The sequence below is a fragment of the Carcharhinus amblyrhynchos genome, unplaced genomic scaffold, assembly GCF_965287045.1.
Source record: "Carcharhinus amblyrhynchos unplaced genomic scaffold, sCarAmb.v2.hapA scaffold_87, whole genome shotgun sequence".
Lineage (NCBI taxonomy): Eukaryota > Metazoa > Chordata > Chondrichthyes > Carcharhiniformes > Carcharhinidae > Carcharhinus > Carcharhinus amblyrhynchos.
Window position 1 is genome coordinate 214,062 of NW_027649827.1, and position 20,898 is coordinate 234,959.

Below are 20,898 nucleotides of genomic sequence, written 5' to 3' on the forward strand. Positions count from 1 at the left end.
CAAAATTTCACTAACTGTCCTGTCTGGAGACAATACACATCTCTTTAACCTGCGCTCGGGCCTCTCTCCACTCACACTGTCTGTACCTTTAAGACTTGATTACCTGTAAAAACTCGCATTCCAACCATTATTTTGTAAATTGAGTTTGTGTCTTTATATGCCCTGTTTGTGAACACAACTCCCACTCACCTGATGAAGGAGCAGCACTCTGAAAGCTTGTGGCTTGTGCTCCCAAATAAATCTTTTGGGCTTTAACCTGGCGTGGTGAGACTTCTTACTGTGCTTGTGAGGCAGCAGCGCTAACCACTGTGCCACCGTGCTGCCTGGGGCGTGAGAGGCCATAGGGATAGTATTGAGAAAGCCCCCTCCCAATATGTACCTCCTTAATATTGCAGGGCTCCATTCCTTCCACAGCCAGATCTCTTTGGGGTGAACGGGATTAAAAGGTTATGGAGAGAAAGCTGGATTAAGCTATTAAGTTGGATGATCAACCATGATGGTGATGAATGGCGGAGCAGACTCGAAGGGCCGAATGGCCTCCCCCCGCTCCTATCTTCTATGTTTCTATTACCTCTAGGTCTGAATATTTCAAATATTTCAACGCTCTCCTGGTACACTCCCGACTCCTGTCCTCGGCAGCTATTTGGGGAAGAGAGTTCCAGGTTCCCTCTCCCCTCTGCATTGGAAAGTGTATTCTGACGTTACCCCTGAATGAGGAAGCGGTGGCGAAGTGATATTGTCATTGGACTAGTAATCCGGAGACCCAAGATAATGTCGTAGGACCAGGGTTTGAATCCCGTGACGGCAGATGGTGGAATCTGAATTCAGTAACAAATATCTGGAATTAACAATCTACTGATGACCATGGAACGATTGTCGATAGTTGGAAAAACCCATTTAGTTCACTAATGTCCTTTAGGGAAGGAAATCTGCCGTCCTTACCCGGTCTGGCGTACATGTGACTCCAGAGCCACAGCAATGTGGTTGACTCTCAACTGTCCTCCAAGGGCAACTAGGGATGGGCAATAAATGCTGGCCCAGCCAGCGACGCCCATGTCTCACGGATGAATAATGGCGGCTCAGTGGTTAGCACTGCTGCCTCACAGCGCCAGGGACTGGGGTTTGATTCCCAGCCTGGGTTATTGTTTGTGCAGAGTCTGCACATTCTCCTCATGTTTTCATGGGTTCCCTCCGGCTGCTCTGGTTTCCTCCCACAGTCTGAAAGACGTGCTGGTTAGGCAATTGGCCGTGCTAAATTCTCCCTCAGTGTACCCGAACAGGACCAGAGTGTGGCGACTAGGGTATTTTTGCAGTAACTTCATTCCAGTGTTAATGTAGGCCTACATGTGACTTATAAATAAATAAACTTTATTTGTGCACTCTTCACCGAGCCAATAATAATAGCAAAAAGAATTGGATAAATACGAAACGGGAAAATTTCTTCAGGACTTCAGGGTGAAGGGCAGGAACGTGTGACTAATTGCCTAGCTCTCTCAAAAGGGGTGGCGATGGCCGAGTGGTATTATTGCTAGATTACGAGACTCAGCTAATGTTCTGGGAACCCAGGTTCAAATCCCCCCACCACGACAGGTGGTGGGATTTGAATTCAATAAAAAAAAGTCTGGAATTAAGAATCTACTGATGACCATGAAACCACTGTCAGAGAAACCCATCTGGTTCACTAACGTCCTTTAGGGAAGGAAATCTGCCGTTCTTACCTGGTCTGGCCTACATGTGACTCTAGTGCCACTGCAATGTGGTTGACTCTCACCTGCCCTCTGTCCAAGGGCAACTAGGGATGGGCAATAAATCTGGCCAGCCAGTGACACCCATGCCCCCTAAATGAACACAAAACTCTCAATTGCCCTCTGAAATGGCCTTGCAAGCCACTCAGTTCAAGGGCAGTCAAGGATCGGTGACAAATGCTGGCCCAGCCAGCAACACTCACATCCCATGAACGAATAAACCAAAAAAACCCAGCTTGGCTCTAGTTTTTAAAGTTCAGCACCACTCCCTCCCCCACCCCCCCCCACCCTGTTCTGGACTCTTCCTCCCCCTCCGCAACCCCCCCCCCCCCCATTGCCTCTCCCCTCTCTGTCCCAGTGTGTAAGTTCACACGTTTTATGTATCGTCTTCGCTATGACTCAGTGAGCAGCACTCTCGCCTCTGAGTCAGCTTGTGTTTTCAAAACCCACTCCAGAAACCTGAGCACCAGCAGTGAATCTCAGCCTACAGTCCCAGCGCTGCACTATGTTGCTGCCGCCTTGCAGAGGAGACGTTAAAAGCCAACGCCCTGATGGCAATTGTCGGGTGAATTGTTAAAAATGGCACTTAAGTATTGTGAAGAAGAGTAAGGGAAGTTTAGCCTTGGTGTCAAAAGAGAAGACGCTGGAAAATCTCAACAGGTCTGGGCAGCATCTGTAAGGAGAGAAAACAGCTGATGTTTCGAGTCCAGATAACCCTTTGTCAAAGCTTTTCTCTCCCTACAGGTGCTGCCAGACCTGCTGAGATTTTCCAGCATTTTCTCTTTTGGTTTCAGATTCCAGCATCTGCAGTCATTTGCTTTTATCTTTGATGTTTTGGGCAACATTAATCCCTCAGCTAACACAGAAGGTAGGAACGGGACTAGGCCATTCGGCCTTTCGAGCCTGCTTCACCATTCATCACGATCATGGATGATCATCCAATCTAAAAGCCTGGTCCCACTATTACCTTTTGATCCGCTTCACCCCAAGTGTTATACCTAACTCCTTTTCAAAAACAGACAATGTTTTGGCCTCAACTGCTTTCTGTGGTAGCAGATTCCACAGGCTGACGACACTCCGGCCCTCAGTAAAGCCCAGAATGTGCTCGTTGTCAATGTACTGTTTGTGGGAGCTTTCTATGATGTGGAGGTCCTGGCGTTGGACTGGGGTAGGCACTTCTCACAACACCAAGTTAAAGTCCATCGGGTTTATTTGGAATCACAAGCTTTCAGAGCGCTGCTCCTTCATCAGCAGCTTTTGTGAAGTTTACTGGGATGTCTTGATGTGGTGAGTGGAGTTACATAACTATGTGTCTTTCTTTTAGACAAAAAAGTTTAAAGTTTGTTTATTAGTGTCACAAGTAGGCTTACATTAACACTGCAATGGAGCTACTGTGAAAATCCCCTTGTCGCTGCACTCTGGCACCTGTTTGGGTAAACTGAGGAGGAATTTAGCATGGCCAATGCACCTAACCAGCATGTCTTTAGAGTGTGGGAGGAAACCGGAGAAAGCCCATGCAGACACAGGGAGAACGTGCAGCCTCCACTCAGACAGTGACCCAAGCCGGGAATTGAACCTGGGTCCCTGGTGCTATGAGAGAGCAGTATTAACCACCATGCCACCAGTATGTCAGTTAAGATGTAAGGGCAATAGTCGTCAGTCTTAGTGACTCTAGATCTGTTTGTGTTATTCCACAGAGCTCCGAACCTCTCGTTCCCAAGTATTATCCTGTCACAGTGTATCAAAGCTATCTTCGTTCCAGCAACACCGTCATGGGACAGGAGCAATCATCTTCCAGCCCCTCCTCGGAGCCACCCCATTATGTACCGCTACCAATGCTCAATCCTAACCGAAAGGGTTCGGGGCTGTTTGCCAATCTCAGTGCCATGGATCCCAGCACCAACTCCACGCCATCTCCATTCCCGTGTAACCAGTTCAGTAAGTATTCACTCTCCTCCTTCTCCATTGCGCGAACCTTCTCAAAGCAATGTCTCTTCCCATTCCACAGGTACCAGTCACACACCAGGAATCCACTCAACTTCCCATTCTTCCCCCTACAAGCCCATCTTGTGAGTTATTTGACTATGATTGGCAACACAGAGACAAGCTTAGCCCTGTCCCAATCAGTCTCAGACTTCCTGGAATGGCCACAAAACCGCCACTAACAAAAGGATTTCTCCCTCTCTAGTCCTGTGGTATGGAAGCTACCTGTATTATCGTACAACTGCCCAAATAAAACAGCGCATGTAGAGTAAGAGTCACTGTTTATTCAGCAGGGTAAGGATCACTCACTGTGTAACTGTACAGAGTCACTATTTATTCAGCAGGGTAAGGATCACTCACTGGGTAACTGTACAGAGTCACTATTTATTCAGCAGGGTCAGGATCACTCACTGTGTAACTACACAGTCACTGTTTATTCAGCAGGGTAAGGATCACTCGCTGTGTAACTGTACAGAGTCACTGTTTATTCAGCAGGGTAAGGATCGTTCTCTGTGTAACTGTACAGAGTCACTGTTTATTCAGCAGGGTAAGGATCACTCACTGTGTAACTGTACGGAGTCACTGATTATTCAGCAGGGTAAAAATCACTCACTGTGCAACTGTACAGAGTCACTGTTTATTCAGCAGGGTAAGGATTACTCACTGTGTAACTACACAGAGTCACTGTTTATTCAGGGTAAGGATCACTTACTGTGTAACTGTACAGAGTCACTGTTTATTTAGGGTAAGGATCACTCATTGTGTAACTGTACAGAGTCACTGTTTATTCAGCAGGGTAAGGATCAGTCACTGTGTAACTCTACAGAACTCATGATGTGGAGATGCCGGTGTTGGACTGGGGTAAACACATTAAGAAGTCTGATAACACCAGGTTTAAGTCCAACTGCATTATTTGATAGTAAACTCACAAGCTTTCGGGGTTTGCCCCAAAAGCTTGTGAGCTTACTATCAAATAAATCGGTTGGACTTAAACCTGGTATTGTCAGACTTCTTACTGTACTAACTCTACAGAGGCACTGTTTATTCAGCAGGGTAAGGATCACTCATTACGTAACTGTACAGTCACTGTTTATTCAGGGTAAGGATCTAACCGTACAGAATTACTGATTATTCAGGGTAAGTATTTGTAAGGAGCATCCAAGAAGGCTTCCTGAAACAGTATGTAGATAATCCAACTAGGGAAGGGGCCATATTGGACCTGGTATTGGGGAATGAGCCCGGCCAGGTGGTCGATGAATCAGTAGGGGAACAATTCGGGACCACAATTCAGTAAGCTTTAAGATACTGATGGATAAAGATAAGTGTAGTCCTCGTTAAGGTGCTAAATTGGGGGGAAGGCTAATTACAACAATATTAGGCAGGAACTGAAGAATATAGATTGAGGGCAGATGTTTGAGGGCAAATCAACATCTTGTACGTGGGAGGCTTTGAAGTGTAAGTTGATAGGGATTCAGAACCGGCACATTCCTGTAACCTTGGATAACGAGAGATATTGTGAGCCTAGTCGAAGAGAAAAAGGAAGCATTTGTCAAAGCTAGGAAGCCAAGAACACATGAAGCAAGTGTGGAATACAAGGAAAGTAGAAAGAAACTTAAGCAAAAGAGTAAGAAGGGCTAAAAGGGGTCATGAAAAAGCATTGGCCCGCAGGATTAAGGAAAATCCCAAGGCTGTTTATTTAGCAGGGTAAGGATCGCTCACTGTGTCACTGTACAGAGTCACTGTTTATTCAGCAGGGTCAGGATCACTCACTGTGTAACTGTACAGAGTCACTGTTTATTCAGCAGGGTCAGGATCACTCACTGTGTAACTGTACAGAGTCACTGTTTATTCAGCAGGGTCAGGATCACTCACTGTGTCACTGTACAGAGTCACTGTTTATTCAGCAGGGTCAGGATCACTCACTGTGTCACTGTAGAATAACTATTCAATTGACATATGCACGAAAATATATTTTTCTTTCTACAGATGGATTTGAGTTTGGGCATCAGGAAAGCACAGCAACAGTGAACAATCCCATTCCGTGAGTATAGTCATCACAAAACTTCCTCCAATGAAACACTGAAGGCTGCATTCAACTGTTAAAGAAATGTAGGTCACTGGACACTGTCAGATATGATTTCCAGAAGTCAATGACATTGTAGGCACTGGATGTATGGGAGTTTAGCTTACAGGAGTTTGTTATGATGTGCTGTATTATTAAAGATAGTACTGTACTGATTATATAGTCGAATTTCCAGCACACTAACAGGCCATTTGGCCCAAAGGGTCTGTACCAGGTGCAAGGGGGAATTTAACAGAGGGAAGGCCAATCTACCTAACTTCAACATCCTTGGACTGTGGGCGGAAACCAGAACACCTGGAGGAAACCCATGCAGAAATGGGGAGAACATGTAAATTCCACTGCACAGGCAGTGACCCAAGGCTGGATAGAACATTTAGGACAGAGGTGAGGAGACAGTTCTTCACCCAAAGGGTGGTGAGCCTGTGGAATTCATTACCACAAGAAGTAGTTGATGCCAAAACACTGAATATATTCAACAGGAGGCTGGATATGGCACTTGGGATGAACGGGATCAAAGGTTACGGGGAGAAAGCAGGATTAAGCTATTTTGAGTTGGACGATCAGCCATGATCGTGATGAATGGCGGAGCAAGCTCAAAAGGCCAAATGGCCTCCTTCTGCTCCTCTCTTCTACGTTTCTATGACCTCTATTTTTCCAATCACAACATGAATAGCAATTCTTTTGGAATTACCTTCAGATGCCCCGCCGTCAGTTGAAGGGAAAGTCTTTGGTTTCTCGCTGAGGATTTCTCTGCTTGATACGATGGCGGGAGAGGAGGGGTTCCCTCAACACTGCCTCCTGGTGACCCGCTGGGTAAAGAGTTTTCTTTGTTTCTCCAGCTGCATAAACGTCGGTCCCCGTTTTCAGGCTGTAATCCCTGATTTAGCAGACACGTACCCAGGGGAAGAGGATGTACACGGAGCGGATTTGGTGTGGAAGCCCTGGAAGGAGTTGCTGGAAAATGATGAAGTGCAACAGAAGGGTAAGTTATTCACTCTCCGCAAACTTCAACCAGCAAGGTTTAACATGAAATTGACCATTGGTATTAATACCTGCGATAACACCTGGGATTTTCATAGAGAAATCCCTAATTCACCTCCCAGGAAGATTCACAGAATACAAGATCCCAGAGGATTAGTAATTACCTTCCCCAGTCATAGAGTCATAGAGGTTTACAGCATGGAAACAGACCCTTCGGCCTAACTTGTCAATGCCGCCCTTTTGTTTAAACCCCTAAGCTAGTCCCAATTGCCCATGTTTGGCCCTTATCCCTCTATACCAATCCTACCCATGTAATTGTCTAAACACTTTTTAAAAGACAAAACTGTACCTGCCTCTACTACTACCTCTGGCAGCTTGTTCCAGACACTCACCACCCTCTGTGTGAAAAAAATTCCCCTCTGGACACTTTTGTATCTCTCCCCTCTTACCTCAAACCTACACCCTCTAGTTTTAGACTTCCCCTACCTTTGGGAAAAGATATTGACTATCTAATCTATGCTCCTCATTATTTTATAAACGTCTATAAAATCACCCCTCAGCCTCCTAAGCTCAAGGGAAAAAAGTTCCAGTCTATATAAGTCTCTCCTTATAACTCAAACCATCAAGTCCCAGTAACATCTTAGTAAATCTTTCCTGCATTCTTTCTAGTTTAATAATACCCTTTCTATAATAGGCTGAGCTTATTTACTGAGCTCTGTACAAAGCAGGCCCCTGAGTGGGTCCATTGTGGGGCTTGTCGGTGTTCACCACGGGCTTGTGGTTTCACTTTACATTGCCTTTGTGTGACAAAGCGCTGTTGCTTTACAGCTGACTCCTGAGTTATTATAACATCCAACTCTGCTTAGGTGTATTGACCATGCGAAAGGCTCCCCTTAGTGTCCCAAGACGTGTAGGTTAGTGTGGGGAGAGTGGGGTTAGCAGGGTAAATACATGGGGTTGTGGAGATAGGGTCTGGGTGGGAAGCTCCATCAGAGAGTTGGTGCAGACTTGATGGGCTGGATCGCTTCTGCAAATGAGTTTTTTGATATTCTGATATCTCACATCGCTGCTTGCAGCACTGAAGGGCTCCATATATTTAGATGCGTACCACCAACGTTGCATCTTGTTAAGATGCACTTGATCCCGGGACTAATGTAAGAAATAGAAGCTGGAGGAGGCCATTCAGCCCCTCAAACCTGCTGTCATTCAACAAGATCATGGTTGATCCTCTACCTCAACAGCCCCTACTACCTGCACATTCTTTGATTCTCTTCATGACCCTCCTGAGCAAAGAAATTCCTGATCTCAATCCTAAATGGCCAACCCCTGTGATTAAGCGTCCAACTTTTCAGCAGGTGTTTAATGTACCATGGATGGAATTTTACGGAAGAAATTCTAAGTGCAGAACGAATGTGAAAATGGGAGGGAATCGCGCCAATTCTTTGGGCGAGTTCCCAATCTCAATCGTACGGTACTTAGTAAAACAAAGATCCCAGATCTGTTTCTCACCTGTAGAGGTTGGAGCCTAATATCACAGGTAAAGCCGGCTGCTGAGCTCTGGGGGTACCATTGCGCAGGCATGCTGATCTCCCAGTGTACTGGGAGATTTCCTGCCACTACCCCCCACTCCCCTGACATCAGGGTCCCACCGCAGATTGTTCCCTATTCTGGTCTCCCGGCCCCACAATCACTGGCCCCTGGAGAGTCCTTTTTGGGTGCGAAGCCTGTAAGATCACGAGATGTAAAAATACCGGCCACAATCTAATTTTTCATCTCTTGCCCGATCTTACTGGCTCGCCACACCAATCCACGAGCAGGATGAGCTGGTAAGACCATGGACCAGTGATCTCCAGCCAGAAGGACTTACTTATGTACCAGTTCACCCCTCTTAATGCAGACTGAATGCAACATTGGACATTTAAAATGACACCTAAGAAAATAATAAGAACATAAGAACTAGGAGCAGGAGTCGGCCATCCGGCCCTTTGAGCCTGCTCTGCCATTCAATAAGATCATGGCTAATCTTTTTGTGGATTCAGCTCCACTTACCCGCCTGCTCACCATAACCCTTAATTCCTTTACTGCTCAAAAATCTATCTATCCTCGCCTTAAATACATTCAATGAGGTAGCCTCAATTGCTTCACTGGGCAGGGAACTCCACAGATTCACAACCCTTTTTGTGAAGAAGTTCCTCCTCAAATCAGTCCTAGATCTGCTCCCCCTTATTTTGAGGCCGTGCCCCCTAGTTCTAGTTTCACCCGCCAGTAGAATCAACTTCCCTGCTTCTATCTATTCCCTTCATAATCTTAAATGTTTCTGTAAGATCCCCCACCTCATTCTTCTGAATCCCAATGCATATAGCCCCAGTCTACTCAGTCTCTCCTCATAAGCCAACTCTCAACTCCAGAATGAACCTAGTGAATCTCTTCTGTACCCCTCCAGAGCCAGTATATCCTTTCTCAAGTAAAAAGACCAAAACAGTGCTCCAGGTGTGGCCTCACCAGCACCTTATACAGCTGCAACATAACCTTGCTGTTTTTAAATTTCATGCTTCTAGCAATGAAGGACAAAATTCCTTTTGCCTTCTTAATGACCTGGCGCACCTGCAAACCAACTCATTCATGTGTGATTTCCTTTGGTGTGCTGAACCCCTTTGAACCCCCTTTCCGAGTGTTTTTTTTTCACTGAACACTGACGGCAGGAAACCACTGAAGAAGAAGGTCGCCATGCGATGCAGCTTTCACTTTCTGCTGTGGTTCAGTAGGTGTCACTTTCGCCTCGGAATCAGAAGGTCGTCTCGGGACTGGAAAACAAGAATCCAGGCTCACACGGCAGTGCTGCATGAGGGAGTGTTGTGCTGTCAGTGGTGTCATCCTTGTAATGAGACTTTAACCACCCGCCCTCGCCGGTGTAAAGGAACCCAAGTGGAAGACTTCTCCTGCCACAGAAACAGAAAATGCTGGAAAATCTCAGCAGGTCTTGACAGTGTCTGAGGAGGGAGAATAAAGCCAACGTTTCACATCTGGTTGACTTCTTTGTCTGATCTCTTCAAGATCCAGAATCAAAACAAAGGCTTTGTTCACTCTCCATAGTCCTGCTGAGATTTTCCACTATTTTCTGTCTTTGTTCCAGATTCCAGAGTTTGCAGTAATTTGCTTTAATCTTAAAAGAGTTCTCCCTGGGGTGCTGGTAATGTTTATCCCTCAGCCAACTTCATCTGGCTATTAGCGCAGCGCGGCTGCTAGCGGGAGCTCGCGCTGTGCAAACTGGCTGCTACGTTTCTGACACTAACACTTCAAAACTATTTCGCTGACTGCAGGAGGTCCTCAGATTGCGAAGGGCGGCATGGTGGCACAGTGGTTAGCACTGCTGCCTCACAGCACCAGGGACCCGGGGCAACATGGTGGCACAGTGGTTAGAACTGCTGCCTCACAGTGCCAGAGACCCAGGGCAGCACGGTGGCACAGTGGTTAGCACTGCTGCTTCACAGCGCCAGGGACCTGGGGCAGCACAGTGGTTAGTACTGCTGCCTATTTTGCTGACTGCAGGAGGTCCTCAGACTGCGAAGGGCGGCATGGTGGCACACTGGTTAGCACTGCTGCCTCACAGTACCAGGGACCCAAGATGGCATGGTGGCACAGTGGTTAGCACTGCTGCCTCACAGCACCAGGGACCTGGGGCAGCACAGTGGCACAGTGATTAGCACTGCTACCTTGCAGCGCCAGGGACCCAGGGCAGCACAGTGGTTAGCACTGCTGCCTCACAGTGCCAGAGACCCAGGGCAGCACAGTGGCACAGTGATTAGCACTGCTACCTCACAGCAGGGACCCGGGGTAGCACGGTGGCACAGTGATTAGCACTGCTACCTCACAGCACCAGGAACCCGGGGCAGCACGGTGGCACAGTGGTTAGCACTGCTGTCTCACAGCATCAGGGACCTGGGTTCAATTCTTGGCTTGGGTCACTGTCTGTGTGGAGTTTGCACGTTCTCCCCATGTCTGTGTGGGTTTTCTCCAGGCGCTCCGGTTTCCTCCTGCAGTCCAAACGACATGCTGGTTAGGGTACATTGGCCATGCTAAATTATCCCTCAGTATAACCTGAACAGGCGCCAGGATTTTCACAGTAACTTCATTGCAGTGTACAGTTTTGGTCTCGTTACTCGAGAAAAGGGTATACTGGCATTGGAAGGAGTGCAGAGGAGATTCACTAGTTGATTCTGAAGTTGAGAGGGTTGGTTTATGAGTAGAGTCTAAGTAGGTTGGGACTATACTCATTGGAATTCAGAAGAATGAGGGGCGATCTTATAGAAACATATAAGATTATGAAGGGAATGTAAGCCTTACTTGTAATACTAATAAATAAGAACATAAGAACATAAGAAATAGGAGCAGGAGTAGGCCATCTAGCCCTTCGAGCCTGCCCCGCCATTCAATAAGATCATGGCTGATCTGTTGTGGCTCAGTTCCACTTTCCCGCCCTCTCCCCATAACCCTTAATCCCCTCTCTTATCAAGAACCCATCAACCTGCTTCTTAAAAATATTTAGCGAGGCAGCCTCCACCACTTCAACGGGCAGAGAATTCCAGAGATTCACCACCCTTTGAGTGAAGAAGTTCCTCCTCAACTCCGTTCTAAACCGCCTCCCCTTTATCTTGAGGCTGTGCCCCCTAGTCCTACTGTCTTTTTTGAGCGGGAAGAGTCTCTCCACCTCTATCCTATCCATCCCATTCATCATCTTATACGTCTCAATGAGATCTCCCCTCATTCTTCTAAACTCTAACGAGTACAAGCCTAGTTTATTCAGCCTCTCCTCATAGCTCAATCCCCTCAACTCCGGTATCAGCCGAGTAAACCTCCTCTGCACTCCCTCCAGGGCCAAAATATCCTTGCGCAGGTGCGGCGCCCAAAACTGCACACAGTACTCCAGCTGCGGCCTCACCAATGCCCTATACAGCTGCAGCAAGACCTCCCTACTTTTATATTCAATCCCCCTCGCTATGAAGGCCAAATAAGCTTAAATTTAAATCTAAATTCAAGTATTCCTGGCTTTCAAAGTGAAGAAGCTTACAGAATCTAGAACTAGGGGCCACTGTTTAAAAATAAGGTGTCACCCAATTAGAACAGAGATGAGGCAAAACATTTTCTCTGAGCGCCTTTGGAACTCTTTTCCTGAGAACGTGGTGGACGCAGAGGTGGACAAGTACTTGGTAAGGAAGGGGGTGATAGGATATCGGGGGTAGGTAGGATGCAGATTTGGGGATACAATCAGATTAGCCATGATCTTATTAATGGCAGAGCAAGCCAGAGGGGCCAAATGGCCTACTCCTGCTCCTTGGTCATATGAACGTTTGCATGTAATCATTGATGTGGAGATGCCGGCGTTGGACTAGGGTGGGCACAGTAAGAAGTCTCACCTCCGCAGGTTAAAGTCCAACAGGTTTATTTGGGATCACAAGCTTTCAGAGCGCTGGTCCTTCATCAGGAGTGGAGAGTTGGGGTCACAAACATGGCACATATAGACAGAGACACAATTACAAGATAATTACAGATTGGAACATGAAGAATGGTTGGAATGCAAGTCTTGACAGGTACAGACAATGCGAGTGGAGTGAGGGTTAATCACAAGTTAAAGAGATGTGAATTGTCTCAAGCCAGAACAGTGAGATTTTGCAAGCCCAGGCCAAATGGTGAGGGCTTACATGTAGTGTGACACGAACCCAAGATCCTGGTTGAGGCCATCCTCGTGTGTGCAGAACTTGGCTATCAGTTTTTGCTCAGCGATTCTGCGTTACCCCATGTCGTGAAGGCCGCCTTGGAGAACGCTTACACTGAAGATGGTAGGCTGAATGCTCATGACCGCCGAAGTGTTTTCAGAAAGGAAGGGAACACTCCTGCCTGCTGATCGTTGCGTGATGTCCGTCCATGTATAATCAAGAATTAATCTGATTTCCTTGAGCAGAGACGACATTGGGAGTTCTTTTTAATTGTGTATTTTCTGCTTTCAGTGGAGGATCTTCTGAACATGGCCTGTTCCAGTGTGTTGCCAGGGGGAGGGCTGAACCGCGAGTTCACCCTGCACTGTCTCTCCGAGTTGAAGGGCGATATCATGGTAAATATACATACCTTACTTTTCTAGAAAACATTTTGGGATTCAGTGAATGAGCAACTTGTGACACGGTGTGCAGTCAGTGTGGCATATCTGGAACGAGGGGCTTTGCAGTATTTGTTCCCAGAGTTTTCCTCCACTGACTGGAAGAAGTCTTCTCCCTGAGTCTGGGTCCCAGTTAGGGGTGGGGGATTAAGGGTTACTCAATGAGGCTGGGTGGATGGACTTAAGATATAAGTCAGCCATGATTTAGCTGAGAGGTGGAACAGGCTCAAGGAGCTGTGTGGAGTCTACACGTTCTCCCCGTGTCTGTGTGGTTTCTGCAGGGTGCTCTGGTCTCCTCCCACGGTCCAAAGACATGCAGGTTAGGTGGATTGGACATGCTAAGTTACCCCTTAGTGTCCAAAGATGTGCAGGTTAGATGGATTGGCCACGCTAAATTACCACTCAAAGTCTAAATATGTGCAAGTTCGGTGGATTGGCCATGATAAATTGCCCTTTAGTGTCTAAAGATGTGCAGGTTGGATTGTATTGGCTGTGGTAAATGCGTAGGGTTACAGGAATAGAGTGGGGGGTGGCGGTGGTGGCGGTGCCGGGATAAATTTCTTCTTTGAGTATTTCTCCAATTCCCCCTTTTGAAAGTTCCTATTGAATCTGCTTCCACCGCCCTTTCAGGCAGCGCCTTCCAGATCACAACTCGCTATATACAGATATAAAAAAAAATTCTCATCTCCCCTTCTGGTTCTTTTCGTCCTCTTCAATCTGTGTCCCCCTCTGGTTAACTCCCTCCTGACATCGGAAACATTTTCTCCTTATTCACTCTGTCCAAACCCTTCCTGATTCTGAACGCCTCGATTCAATCTCCCCTTAACCTAATCTGCTCCGAGGGGAACGAACGCAGCTTCTTCCCGTCTCTCCACATCAACTGAAGTCCCTCACCATTGGAAACATTCTAGAAAATCTCCCTCCGCACCCTCTCCAAGGCATCTTGATTTTCCCCCTCAAGTGTGGGGAGCCGGTAGGGAGCCAGAGGTTAGGGCAGAATTTGAAACGATCTTCCAGCTGAGGTTTAAGCTGAGTGTTTGAACCATAGATATCTGGAATAATTTCCACGCTTTGGGAACTTGCTGCCTCGATTGATGAAACTTAAGATTCTGTGCACCATGTTTTTAAAAACATCCTATCAACATGTCCAATTGCTAAAGAGGTTTATTGTTACTGCAGGCTGCACTGGAGATGCTGCTACTGAATGATGGGGCCCGTCCCACCTCTCATCCACTGGCTGATTACCATTACACAGGTAGGTGATATCCCTCAATATGGATTAAGTTATTACAGTGAGGTATTACTGATTACAAGTAGTTTATAGTCTAAAGTCTAACTGCCACAGAGAAACAGGAACAATCTGCACACTTTAATCACACATCAGGGCAGCATGGTGGCACTGCTGCTTCTCAGTGCCAGAGACCTGGGTCCGATTCCCGGCTCAGGTCACTGTCTGCGCGGAGTCTGCATGTTCTCCCCAGTGTCTGGGTGGGTTTCCTCTGGGTGCTCTGGTTTCCTCCCACACCCCAAAGATGTGCGTGTTAGGTGGGTTGGCCATGCTAAGTTGCCCCTTAGTGTCGGGGGACTAGCTAGGGTAAATGTATGGAGTTACGGGGATAAGGCCTGGATGGGATAGTGGTCGGTGCATGCTTGGTGGGCTGAATGGCCTCCTTCTGCACCGTAGGATTCTCTCAAAGGAGAGGCATTGCTGGATAGTCAGCATTTATTGCCCATTTCCAGCTGTCTTTGTTCAGAGGGCAGTTGAGAGTCAACCACATTGCTGTGGCTCTGGAATCACAATTAGGCCAGACAGGGTAAGGACAACAGATTTCCTTCCCTAAAGGACAGATGGATTTTTTCAACAATCGACAATAGTTTCGTGGTCATCAGTCGATTCTTAATTCCAAAGTTTAAATTCCAGAGTTCAAAATTGCACCATTTGCCGTGGCGGGATTTGAACTTGGGTCCCCAGTGTATTGCCCTGAGTCTCTGATTTACTAGTCTAAAGACAACATCACTGCACCACTGCCTCCCCTATATTGCTTACTTTTTGAAAGTTCAACAATAAGTTGTACTTGAGTGGGGCCTTGTATGTAATAAAATGGCACTTCACACTACAGAATGTTCTCACCAAAACACATAAGGTGAAAGAGACATGTTTAACATTCTAGGTGAAGAAGAGCAAGGCAGAGTGGTTGTTGGAGGGGATTACAGGGATTAGGGATTTGATTTGATTTATCATTGTCACATGTATTAGCAAACAGTGAAAAGTACTGTTTCTTGCGCAGTATACAGTCAGAGCATAGAGAAGGAAAGGAGAGGGTACAGAATGTAGTGTTAGACATAGCTAGGGTGTAGAGAGAGATCAACTTAATGCAAGATAGGTCCATTCAAAAGTCCGACAGCAGCAGGGGAGAAGCTGTTCTTGCTGATATGTGACCTCAGACTTTTGCATCTTTTTCCTGACGGAAGAAAGAATATCCAGGATGTGTGGGGTCCTTGATTATGCTGGCTGCTTTGCCGAGGCAGCAGGAAGTGTAGACAGAGTCAATGGATGGGAGGCTGGTTTGCATGCAGGACTAGGCTATGTTCATGACCTTTTGTAGTTCCTTGAGGTCTTGGGCAGAGTAGGAGCCCATACCAAGCTGTGATACAACCAGAAAGAATGCTTTCTATGGTGCATCTGTAAAGGTTGGTGAGAGTCATTGTGGACATAACAAATTTCCTTAGTCTTCTGACAAAGCAGAGGCGTTGGTGGGCTTTCTTAACTACAGTGTTGGCATGGAGGGACCAGGACAGGTTGTTGGTGATCTGGACACCTAAATACTTGAAGCTTTCGACCATTTCTACTTCGTCCCCGTTGATGTAGACAGGGGCATGTTCTCCACAACGCTTCCTGAAGTCAATGACAATCTCCTTCGTTTTGTTGAAAAAGAGGGGCGTTTATTGTCGTTGCACCAGTTCACCAGATTTTCCATCTCTTCCTGTACTCTGTCTCGTCATTGTCTGAGATCCAACGGATCTCTGGATCAGGCAGCTGGAGACGGATTGTGGTCAGAATTGGAGGAATGCTGAGATCGGGGAGGGTTGCAGGACTGGAGCGGGCTATGGAGATAGGGAGGGAGCGAGGTCATGGGAGGATCTGTAAAGAAGGTCTGCACTGTCCACTGATATAACAGCAGAAGGGGAAACCCGTATCCATGACAGGATCTGGCCATTATCAGGATGTTGTTAAAAGGATCTCACTGAATTGTGTAAACTGGCTGCTACCTTTCTTACAAGAGTGACCCTCTTCAGACAAAGTAGATCACTGGCTGTCTCAAGGGCAACTAGGGATGGGCAATAAATGCTGACCAGCCAGCGGCACTCATGTCGCAGGAATGAATGAATAATAAAAGCACTCTGGGGCACCTGAGGCTGCAGAAATACAGAAGAAATTTGTTTTTCTACTCGGGTGTCTGGAGTTGGATTTGAACCGACTTCAGACTCTGAGGCAGGAGTAGTAGTTTGCAACGTACCGAGGAAGGACGAGGGAACACCTGCTTCCTGCTGCTGCTTTGTAGCACAGTGTGTCGGAGCTCAGTAACCTTCACCCCTGCCCCAGGACAGCCTGACTGCAGGTGACAAATTTCACAGCCCGTTCGCTCGTTCTAACTGTTCCTTCTTTCTCTGGCAGGCAGCAGTAACTGGACTCCCAGCGAACGCAGGGTTTTCAATAAAGCTTTTGGGATACACAGGAAGAACTTCCACATGATTCAGAAGATGGTACGTGACAAGGAATCCGGAGCGGGGGAGGCATAAAATTATTTATAAGGTTATTTAAAGTCACAACTAAGCCTTACATTAACACAGCAATGAAGTCACTGTGAAATTCCCTGAGTCATCACACTCCGGCACCTGTTTGGGTTACAGTGAGGGAGAATTTAGCACGGCCAATGCACCTGCCCAGCACGTCTTTCGGACTGTGGGAGGAAACTGGAGCACCCGGAGGAAACCCAAGCAGACACGGGAGAACATGCAGATTCCAAACAGGCAGTGACCCGAGCCAGGAATCGAACTCAGCTCCCTGGCACTGTGAAGCAGCTGGGCTAGCTGCTGTGCCGCTCCCAATGTGGAGATTGGTTTGAATCCTAGAGTCCAGTCTGTTGTGCACTAAAGGCTGTACCATGGGGACTGACACAGGACTGGATAGCCCAGTGAGCAGCACTTGTATCTCAGAGACAGAGGATCCAAGAGTCAAGGCCCCAACCAGAGGCTTTAGAACTAGGCTGTCACTACCAACACCTGATGAAACACAATGTGGGAGGGTCAGTGCAAAGGGAGCGCCGCACTGTGGGAGGGTCAGTGCTGAGGGAGCGCCGCACTGTGGGACGGTCAGTGCTGAAGAAGCACCGCACAGTCAGAGGGTCAGTGCTGAGGGAGCGCTGCACTGTCAGAGGGTCACTGCTGAGGGAATGCCAAGCGGTCAGAGGGTCAATACTGAGGAATGCTGCACTGTCAGAAGGTAAGCGCTAAGAGAGCACCACAGTGTCAGGGAGTCAGTACTAAAGAAGCACAGGACTACCAGAGGGTTAGAATGGAGGAAATGCTGTGCTGTCAGAGGACCAGTGCTGAGGGAACACTACACTGTCAGAGAGTTGGTACTAAGGGAGTGCTGCACTGTCAGAAGGACAGTCTTTTGGATAAGATATTAAACTGAGGCTCGTTCTGCCCTCTCAGGCTGACGTTACAGACCCCACTGGATTATTTCAAATTTCAAAACATTCTTTCTGAATCTACCCTGTCTAACCCTGTTAGAACTTTATAAGTTTCTCTGAGATCCCCTCTCACTCTGCTAAACTCCAGTGAATATTATCCTAACCGACTTAGTGTCTCCTCATATGACAGACCTGCCATCCCAGGAATCAGCCTGGTAAACCTTCACTGCGCTCCCTCAATGCAAGGACATCCTTCCTCAGATAAGGACATCAAAACTGCACACAATACTCCAGATGTGGCCTCACCAACACTCTGTACAACTGCAGCCAAATATCCCTATCCTTATACTCAAATCCTCTTGCTTTGAAGGCCAACATATCATTTGCCTTCTTTACTGGCTGCTGTACCTGCACGCTTACTTTCAGTGACTGATGCACGAGGACACCAAGGTTTCCACCTCTCTCAGTTTACACCCATTCAAGTAATAATCCTAATCTTTTAAAGGCCTTCCGCTCCCTGGGCCCTACTTACTTACTCATCCAAAGCTGTGCAGATTAGGTGGACTGGCCATGCTGATGAGTAGGTTAGGGCCATGAGTAGGGTAAATATACAGGGTTAGGGTTGGGTATGTTGCTCTATCAGTGAGTCGGTGCAGACTTTAGGGCCGAGTGGCCTCCTTCTGCACTGTCGGGATTCTATGATCCTATCCGTCCTTGAGGAATATTAGGCTCCTGGTAGGTCCAACCAAGTCCATAAGACCATAAGACATAGGAGCAGAATTAGGCCACTCGGCCCACCAATCATGGCTGATATTTTTCTCGTCCCCATTCTCCTGCCTTTTCCCCATTAACCCTGATCCCCTTATTAATCAAGAACCTATCTGTCTATGTCTTAAAGTCACCCAATGACTTGGCCTCCAAAGCCTTCTGTGGCAAAGAGTTCCACAGATTCACTACTCTCTGCCTGAAGAAATTCCTCCTCATCTCTGTCGGATCGTCCCTTTAGCCTGAGGTTGTGCCCCCGATTCGAGTTTTTCCTACTACTGGAAACATCCTCTCCACATCCATTCTATCCAGGCCTCACAGTATCCTGTAAGTTTCAATAAGATACCCCCTCTCATCCTTTTAAATTCCAACGAGTACAGACCCAGAGTCCTCAACCATTCCTTACACGACAAGTCGGATAGGTCTCAGGTGGGAGGTGCAATAAGGAACGGCAAACTGGATCACCAGGTTGGGAATCGGGCGTGGAGCCAACTACCCCACCCTGTAAACTTTACACAATCTGCCTGCGCCCAAAGCTCTGTAACTCCCTCCCTCCCCCACCCTCACCCCAGGCAAACCTCTCCACCCCTTGGCTTAAGATGTTTACTAAAACCTACCCCGTTCATCTTTACTGAGTGACATGGTTTCAGATTCTTTACTGAGTGCATCCCTGGGAAACACGTCAGCATATCTTCCCGTATTAAAGATGCTATACCAATGCAGGCTGACAAAGAACAAAGAAAATTACAGCACCGGGACAGGCTCTTCAGCCCTCCAAGCCTGCACTGACCTTGCTGCCCCACTGAACTAAAACCCCCTACCCTTCCGGGGACCATATCCCTCTATTCCCATCCTATTCATGTACTTGTCAAGACGCCCCTTAAAAGTCACCACTGTACCTGCTTCCACTTTCTCCCTCGGCAAAGAGTTCCAGGCACCCACCACCCTCTTCGTACATCTCCTTTAAACCTTGCCTCTCGCACCTTAAACCTGTGTCTCCTAGTAACTGACTCTTCATCCTGGGAAAAAGCTTCTGACTATCCACTCTGTCCATGCCCATCATAATCTTGCAGACTTCTATTAGGCCACCCCTCAACCTCCACCGTTCCAGTGAGAACAAACCAAGTTTCACCAACCTCTCTTCATAGTTAACGCCCTCCATATCAGGCAACATCCTGGTAAATCTTTTCTGTACCCTCTCCAAAGCCTCCACATCCTTCTGGTAGTGTGGCGACCAAAATTGAACCAGAATATATTCCAAGTGCGGCCTAACTAAGGTTCTATAAAGCAGCAACATGACTTGCCAATTTTTAAACGCGATACCCTCGCCGATGAAGGCACGCATGCCTTCTTGACTGCCTTCTCCACCTGCGTTGCCACTTTCAGTGACCTGTGTACCTGTACACCCAGATACCTCTGCCTATCAATACTCTTAGGGGTTCCTGCCATTTACTGTGTAAATGTTGTGGATAGTCTGCTCCTTGTACAGAATGTCACAAGAGCTCCACCAAGAGGTCACAGCCTGACATGGGATGATGTAGAAGGGACAATGTGATGCAGTGAGTCAGATGATTGAAGTTGGAATTCCAGTCTAGTTCAGGCTCTGGGAATAAATTTTTCTCACTGCCGATAAACAGGGTTCTAAATGCGACACCAACTCCTCAATAAACTCAACCAATGGCACTTTCCCGTAATCTGTCATTTCATCAGCAACATCCTACAGCCTCCAATACAGAGGCCTGGACAGGGATGGAATGAACCACCCTTATCCAAGGTGGCAGTGGGACGGATACGCTCAGGGTTCCCTACCTCCCAGTTTCACAATGCTGATCTTTCTGGGGAACAGACAGTAAAAGATCACAAGCAGGCGCCAGTCACCTTCCCCAGCAACAGGACAGAAACAGAAACATAGAAGATAGGAGCAGGAGGAGACCATTTGGCCCTTCGAGCCTGCTCCGCCATTCATCATGGTTGATCATCCAACTCAATAGCTTAATCCTGCTTTCTCCCCATAACCTTTGATCACGTTCGCCCCAAGTGCTATATCCAGCCGCCTCTGGAATACATTCAATGTTTTGGCATCAACTACTTCCTGTGGGAATGAATTCCACAGGCTCACCGGGTGAAGAAATGTCTCCTCACCTCCGTCCTAAATTGTCTACCCCGAATCCTCAGACTATGACCCCTGGATCTGGACTCCCCCCCACCTACCATTGGAAACATCCTCCCTACATCCACCCTTCTAATCCTGTTAGAATTTTATAAGTCTCTGTGGGCTCTCCCCACTTCGTCTGAACACCAGTGAAAAGTCAATCTCTCCTCATACATCAGTCCCGCCATCCCCAGAATCAGCCTGGTAAACCTTCGCGGCACTCCCTCAAGAGCAAGAACATCCTTCCTCAGAAAAGGGGATCAAAACTGCACACAATACTCTTGGTATGGTCTCACCAAGGTTCTGTATAATTGTAACAACACATCCCTGCTCCTGTACTC

General features: G+C 47.4%; 1 protein-coding gene across 1 annotated transcript in view; it reads left to right on the top strand.

Annotated features, from left to right (window-relative positions):
• LOC145337972 (transcriptional-regulating factor 1-like) overlaps nt 1–20,898 on the top strand; it is a 47,219-nt gene that overhangs the window by 17,733 nt on the left and 8,588 nt on the right. The window contains exons 7-12 of the mRNA XM_080182752.1: nt 3,443–3,683; nt 5,715–5,769; nt 6,651–6,793; nt 12,798–12,901; nt 14,123–14,198; nt 16,620–16,708. Coding sequence (XP_080038878.1) covers nt 3,443–3,683; nt 5,715–5,769; nt 6,651–6,793; nt 12,798–12,901; nt 14,123–14,198; nt 16,620–16,708 — 708 coding nt within the window. The remainder of the gene's footprint in view (nt 1–3,442; nt 3,684–5,714; nt 5,770–6,650; nt 6,794–12,797; nt 12,902–14,122; nt 14,199–16,619; nt 16,709–20,898) is intronic.